At 41.3% G+C, this 7,743-nt stretch overlaps 1 protein-coding gene across 1 annotated transcript; it reads left to right on the top strand.

Annotated features, from left to right (window-relative positions):
- The first annotated feature begins 316 nt into the window (after nt 1-316).
- Nucleotides 317-6,277, top strand: LOC139173345 (F-box/WD repeat-containing protein 8-like). Its single transcript, XM_070763084.1, has 2 exons — nt 317-731; nt 6,055-6,277. The coding sequence occupies exons 1-2, from the start codon at nt 381-383 to the stop codon at nt 6,199-6,201; spliced, it is 498 nt and encodes a 165-aa protein (XP_070619185.1). The 5' UTR covers nt 317-380; the 3' UTR covers nt 6,202-6,277.
- Nucleotides 6,278-7,743: the final 1,466 nt, after the last annotated feature.

The raw sequence follows: 7,743 nt of genomic DNA, 5'->3' as shown, positions 1-7,743 counted from the left end.
CTAAGAAAGAATAGAAAAGAAGATATAGTAATAGAACATATCAATGAAAGAATAGAAGAAGAGATATAGGAATAGATATAGGAATACTGTAGATAGATAGATAGATAAACTGTACAGTACATACAATGACAATAAAGTAAGTATGTATGTATGTATACAAACATTGTTATATCTTTGTATACTACCAATACGTACGACAAAATAAATAAATTAAATTAAATATTTTTTGTGGAGGGGAGAGGTGTACGGAAGCGGCCACTTTACTGGGCGGAACACCGGCGCGCCGCTCGCAGTTTCCCAGCCGGCCGCTTTAGCGAGCCGGACCCTCGCTTGAGACCGGAAGTGCGGCCGATGCGTCGGTGCGCCTCCTCCGGGCCGCCATGGTGGAGGATGCGGCGTCCTCGTCGTCGACGCTGGATGAATTCCGCCGCCGCTGGCAAGCCGAGCTGTCCCGGGGAGTCCCGAGGCAGCGGCGGCGGAAGGACGGCGGGAGCCGGAAGAGGCCTCGGGAAGCGGAGGGCGGAGAGCCGCAGCCGGTGCGAAGCTGGGGCGGCTATGGGGCTCTCCTCGGGGGACTGCTGGAGGAAGAGCCGCCGCTCCAGCGCCTCCTCGGCGTCTCTCCCGGGCCTGGAGCGGAGCCCGAGCCCGCTGCGGAGACCCCCGGAGGAGGAGGAGGAGGAGGAGGAGGAGGAGGGAAAGAGGACCTTCTGGGGCAGCTCATTCAAGACTTGGTAGGGCTCCTTTTGGGGGCTTCAGCAGGTTTCCCCCTTCAAGAGAAGCTCTCAACCCTAACAAGGGGGTTTTCAGGGTGGGTGGCGTTACAGAGCCCATTATCCCCTGCTTCTCCGTGTCCCGCTTTGTAATGACCGTTCGGTTGCTTGTTCTGCTGCCCCAAAGGGAGTTGGGGGGTCCAACGCCTTTTCTTTCTTTTCCCCTTCCTTCCTTCCCTGCCCCCACATGATTACCTTTTGTATTTTCTGTGTTTTGTTTTACACGTGTGTGTGTGTGTGTGTGTGTCTCCGTCCATCCATCCTCTAGGCAGGAGGACCAACCTCTATAGCTATCTATCTATCTATCTATCTATCTATCTATCTATCTATCTATCTATCTATCTATCTATCTATCTTATCTATCTTATCTATCTATCTTATCTATCTCATATCTATCTATTTATCATCTCTTTCTCTATGTCTCTATCTTATCTCTCTCCTATCTATCTATCTATCTATCTATCTATCTATCTATCTATCTATCTAGCGATCTTATCTCTTTTTCTCTGTCATCTATACCTTATCTATCATCGCTCTATCTCTATCTATCTCTCTGTCTCTATCTTATCTATCTCATATCTATCTATTTATCATCTCTTTCTCTATGTCTCTATCTTATCTCTCTCCTACCTACCTACCTATCTATCTATCTATCTATCTATCTATCTATCTATCTATCTATCTATCTATCTATCTATCTATCTATCTATCTATCTATCTATCTAATCTCTTTTTCTCTGTCATCTATACCTTATCTATGATATCTCTATCTCTATCTATCTGTATCTTATCTCTCTCTCTCTCACACACACCCCTCAGAGAGGGGTGGCATATAAATCCAATAAATAAATAAATCTATATCTATCCATCTAACTATCTTCCCTCTCTCTCTCTGTGTCTCTGTCTCTCTATCTACCTCTATGTCTAGTATGCATTTTCACCCCATATGTTCTCTTCTGCTGCCCATTTCACTGTTTGAAGCGACTCTGGGCAGTATACAGTGTAATGAAGCATAAAGATGTAAAAACAATTAAATAGAACAGTGATGTAAATATAAAGTTGTTCTATGCTGACAGTATCAGTCTTAAAACAGGGGAAACAGGGAATTATTAGGGAAATCGGCGGTTCAGGAAATATCAGGGAATTCTCAGGGAATTCGTGAAAAAAATGGAATAAATCAGGGGGGGAAACAAACTTTGGCTGGAAGAGTCAAGCAAAAATGAGCATAACTTGCTTCCTCAGCTACTGATATTTCTCCATAGCTTAGCCATTTGATATGACATCATCTAGGACCACACCTTAACTAGATCGCACGTTACAGGGAAATGTCAGGGAAATATCAGGGAATTTCAAAATATGCACACAGTGTCATACTTATACTTTCTCATTGAAGAATTGCCGGTTAATTTTCCCCCCTAAAGTATGTACCTTAACTATATCTGGTAGCTTTTTTTATTTTTATGCAAACACCGTATGCAGTGTTTAAAAAGGAGTGTGTTTCTCTGTTCTGGTTAATTGCACTTTTCTTTCTTTCACTCCTTCTAAAAAGCCACAGATTAAATTTCTGATGGCAGTGAATTAATCCATTTACCGAACTAAAGTTCCATTAGTGCGCTGATGTGTAAATGTGTGTCTCCAAGGAGCAGAGGCCAATGTTTATCTTTTGGATTTTGTCCATCACATTAAAAAGGGTGGGAGGGGGGGAATGAAGCTGATTTAACCCGATAGACCTCTCCCCCTCTTTTTTGCATTCTTTTTTTTTTTTTTGTATTTTGTGCTAATTGGTATTGAGATCTAACAATAGGCATACAGTAAAGGTAATGACACCACTCAGAAATTCTCTGAATTCAAGTAACTTATTTCATTTGTGGGCTTATTTGGAGCAGCACCCATGTCTTGGGACGGAGTTTAGTTTTCCTCTTTATTGCTTGAATCCTTTCTTCCACCGTAAATAAGACTTAGGGACAACAGAAGAGAAGAGTTTCATACCACAATAAACTATAATGTGGCTTGTTTGCATTTGGTTGAATGTGTTGGATAAATATCAATTGTATTACAGAAAACATGGATTAGATTTTATATCTTGCAATCCACTCAGCAGACTGAGGTTTAATTAGCCATCTTTTCCCACTCTACAGAAATAATACTACTTATTTATTTGGTTGGGATTTTATTATTCAGTTTTTTTTTTTTACAAAAATTAGTTTATAATGTTACGTACAAAAAAAAATCAAAAGTAAATAAGGAAGTTAAGGAAGGGAAAAGTGAGGGAAAGAAAAGGAGAAAAAAAAAAGACATTGACTTCCGACTCCATTGGTGCAGTAGAATAAAATAGTAACCTCAAACTTCAACTTTCTACTTTGACATAGTAGTATAAACTAGCCATTTCTATCACAACAAATCTATCTAGCCTGGGTCTTTGGAGAGGGGCGGCATGGAAATCCAATTAATAAATAAATCTAATTGATAAAGCCCAAATTCAAAGTTTCATTTACCTTCCCCCAATCAAGCACAAAGTTCAGAAGCCCTTTCCAAGTAGAAATAAAGATATTTAGTTGCGCCCCCCCCCCCTTTTAATCAAATCAGTCAATTTAGCCATGTCTGTTGTTTGATTTGTTTGACTCAATTTTCTTGCCACCTGCGGGCAACTTACAACACAGGTAGGCCTTGACTGAAGGCATTCAAAATGACAACAGCACTGACAAAAATGGCTTATGACCATTTTACACACAATTGTTGCAGCATACCCATGGGCTAGGTGGCAACTGCCCTGTGTTTATGACCATTGCGTTGTCCTTTGGTCACATGGATCCCCTTTACTTTTAAGTAAACTAATATTAAGTAAATTACTGTTACTGTTAGTTTTCTCATCGTTCCTATCAGCCATCATCTCCCACTTATGACTGGGTGACTGTAACTTGTTGCTTGTATCCTTATGATTTATACTAATTTTGATTGTATCCTGGTTGCTTATTTGTACCCTATGATAGTCATTAAGTATTGTACCTTATGATTCTTGATGAATGTATCTTGCCTTTTTATGGACTCTGAGAGCATCTGCACCAAAGACAAATTCCTTACGTGTCCAATCACACCTGGCCAATAAAAATTCTATTTTATTCTGCTCTATTCTGCTCTATTCTATCTTTGATAGAAGAGTCTGCGGAGAGGGGCGGCATACAAATTTAATAAATAATAATTTAATAAATAATTCTGGGATTCCAACCCCTCAAGTATCCCCTATTCTATTCTCCCCTCTTCTCTGTTTCTATTCCACTCTGCTTTTATTTTACTCTATTCTTTTCTCTTTTCTATTCCATTCCTATTCCTATTTTAATTCTATTCTATTTATTCTATTCTGTTCTACTGTACTCTACTCTATTTTTACTTTAAATATTCTATTCCTATTCTATTCTTATTCTATTCTATTTACCCTATGACAATCGTTAAGTGTTGCATGTTATGATTCTTGATGAATGTATTTTATTTTTCTTCATATACACTGAGAGCATCTGCACCAAAGACAAATTCCTTGTGTGTCCAATCACACTTGGCCAATAAATAATTCTATTCTATTCTATCTTTGCTCCATTCTGGGATTCCAACCCCCACCCCGAATCCCTTATTGTGTTCGTCTCTCTTCTCCTGTTCTGTTCTGTTCTTTTCTCTTCTGTTCTGTTCTATTCTATTCTATTCTATTCTATTCTATCCTTCCAACAAGCAAAGTCAATGGGGAAGCCTGGTTCACTTCACAGCCATTTACTAACCCAGTGTTTTCCAACCTTGGCAACTGGAAGATATTTGGACTTCAACTCCCAGAATTCCCCAGCCAGCATTTGCTGGCTGGGGAATTCTGGGAGTTGAAGTCCAAATATCTTCCAGTTGCCAAGGTTGGGAAACACTGTACTAACCGAACAACCACAGGGATTCATTTGGAGTGGCCAGGAAGTTCATAAAATGGGGCAAAACTCGACTTAACCGTCTTGCTTAGCGATGGAAATTTTGGGCTCAGTTGTGGTCAGAAGTCAAGGACTACCTGTACTTTGGTTTCTGTCTTAAAAATCAGGAAGAAGGGGAAAAAACACCACTTGCTTAGAAACTGTTAACATTCTTTGGGGGCCAAAACATGGCTAACGTTGCAGCTCTGATACCAGAAGCTGTAAAAGTTTCCACGGGGTCTTTTAGAGAAAATATTTGAGGTTAAATCTTCCCCCTCCAAGGTGAATCCCTTTTTGAAAAGTCCTCCAGCCCTGGGGAGCCTAAATGCACTTTATTGATCCTCCCCTCCTTTAATAAATATTTCAGCAACTTGTGGATGTCGGAAAAAATGGATTGAGATATTCATGCAGCATATTAAAAAGAAATCAGATTGTTTTGTTAGATTGTTGTCCAATTTTAATCCGTTAAAATTCCAGGGTTTTTTTTGGGGTGTGGGGGGTGTGACCCATTTCACATTCCTCAGTTTCTGCTACTTATGAAAGGTAAGCAGAAAAGTTATAATAGTTTTGTTTATTTTGTCACTCACCTTTGCAGATCGGGCCTTTAATATAGGTAATATAGAAACATAGAAGATTGATGGCAGAAAATGACCTCAAAAAGTCCATCTAGTCTGCCCTTATACTATTTCCTATATTTTATCTTAGGATGGACATATGTTTATCCCAGTCATGTTTACATTCAGTTCCTGTGGATTTACCAACCATGTCTGCTGGAAGTTTGTTCCAAGCATCTACTACTCTTTCAGTAAAATAATATTTTCTCACGCTGCTTCTGATCTTCCCCCCAGCTAACCTCAGATTGTGCCCCCTTGTTCTTATGTTCACTTTCCCACCCTGGCACCTACCCTGGGAAACCTGAATTTGTGTTTCCCACCCAGTTGAAACTTCACATCATCCACAAACTTGTCACGTTGCCCACTCAGATTGTGCCGGCATGGCCAGTCCTCCTTCCGCTTCCGCCCAGGTGGGTGGGCGTAGGATGTCCTTGAACCCTTCGAAAGAATGCTTTGTGGCTGGCATCTTGAAAATCGCTCCTCCCAAGTTCCCATCAAAGATCAGGCCTTCTACACATAGTGTGGCAAGACGTTAATTTATCACCAACTTCTGCACCGGCTCGATTGACCTCTCCCTCTTTGTGGCAACCCTTCCCCCAAACATTGGACAACTGGTATCATGTCACCCCCTCCATCACTAGCCATCTTAGCCATCATTTAGCTCCCATTGTCGGGGGGGATGGAGAAACATTTGCAAGCCATGAAGTAACACTTCTCTTCGCTTCTTTTCAGAACGAAATCAACGAAGTTCCCTTCTTTGACGTCCAGTTGCCTTACGAATTGGCATTGAAAATATTTCAGTCCCTTGGCAGACTGGAGCTGGGCAGGTGTGCTCAGGTGAGTGACTCTGCTTCCAGTGACCAATTAAGAAAGACGTAATTGGAAGGAAAAGCAGCCCAATTGAGCGATGATACCTTTGAGAGAGAGAGAGAGAAAGGGACAAACAAAATGAATTGTTTGTTTGGCCTTCAAATTAGCAGGGGAGCTGTAACTTCATTTGAGATAGAAACATAGAAACATAGAAGACTGAAAAGACCTCATGGTCCATCTAGTCTGCTCTTATACTATTTCCTGTATTTTATCATACAATGGATATATGTTTATCCCAGGCATGTTTAAATTCAGTTACTGTGGATTTACCAACCACGTCTGCTGGAAGTTTGTTCCAAGGATCTACTACTCTTTCAGTAAAATAATATTTTCTCATGTTGCCTTTGATCTTTCCCCCAACTGACTTCAGATTGTGTCCCCTTGTTCTTGTGTTCACTTTCCTATTAAAAACACTTCCCTCCTGAACCTTATTTAACCCTTTAACATATTTAAATGTTTCGATCATGTCCCCCCTTTTCCTTCTGTCCTCCAGACTATACAGATTGAGTCCATGAAGTCTTTCCTGATACGTTTTATGCTTAAGACCTTCCGCCATTCTTGTAGCCCGTCTTTGGACCCGTTCAATTTTGTCAATATCTTTTTGTAGGTGAGGTCTCCAGAACTGGACACAGTATTCCAAATGTGGTCTCACCAGCGCTCTATATAAGGGGATCACAATCTCCCTCTTCCTGCTTGTTATACCTCTAGCTATGCAGCCAAGCATCCTACTTGCTTTCCCTACCGCCCGATCAGACTGTTCACCCATTTGGAGACTGTCAGAAATCACTACCCCTAAATCCTTCTCTTCTGAAGTTTTTGCTAACACAGAACTGCCAATGCAATACTCAGATTGAGGATTCCTTTTCCCCAAGTGCATTATTTTACATTCTTTAGCCCTGGAGAATTCATCCCCCCCCCCTTTTCTCTCCTTCCTAAGATAAACAGAAATTGGAGGGGGGGGGGGAAATTCTCTCATACATATCATATTTTTGGAGTATAAGACGCACCTTAGTTTTTGGGAGGAAAATAGGGAAAAGAATCTGCTTCCCAGGTATTCATCTGGCTAGCGTCCTTAGCCAACACATTATTTTATCCCCTGGTTAGGGCTTAAAAACAAACCGGGACCGCCTTCTGCCGCACGAATCCCAGCTACCGGTTAGGTCCCACAGAGTTGGCCTTCTCCGGGTCCCGTCGACTAAATAATGTCGTCTGGCGGGACCCAGGGGAAGAGCCTTCTCTGTGGTGGCTCCGTCCCTCTGGAACCAGCTCCCCCCAGAGATTAGGATTGCCCCCACCCTCCTTGCCTTTCATAAACTCCTTAAAACCCACCTCTGCCGTCAGGCATGGGGGAATTGAAACATCTCCCCCTTGCCCATGTAGTTTTGGTGTATGATTGATTGTATGCTTGTTTTTTTTTTATATTGGGGTTTCTTTTTTGGACTTTTTAACCTAAAACTGTAATTTAGATTGCTAAATATTAGATTTGTTACTATATACTGTTTTTACCATTGTTGTGAGCCACCCCGAGTCTGCAGAGAGGGGCGGCATATA

This window comes from Erythrolamprus reginae, chromosome 10, assembly GCF_031021105.1.
Source record: "Erythrolamprus reginae isolate rEryReg1 chromosome 10, rEryReg1.hap1, whole genome shotgun sequence".
Lineage (NCBI taxonomy): Eukaryota > Metazoa > Chordata > Lepidosauria > Squamata > Dipsadidae > Erythrolamprus > Erythrolamprus reginae.
This window is presented reverse-complemented; position numbering and strand designations above follow the sequence as displayed.

What these genes read in the sequence shown, in the direction of transcription:
- LOC139173345 (XM_070763084.1), top strand. Translation starts at nt 381, where the DNA reads ATGGTGGAGGATGCGGCGTCCTCGTCGTCGACGCTGGATGAATTCCGC. An exon ending in GGCAGCTCATTCAAGACTTG is followed by an intron (nt 732 to 6,054) that starts GTAGGGCTCCTT and finishes GCTTCTTTTCAG; the next exon opens with AACGAAATCAACGAAGTTCC.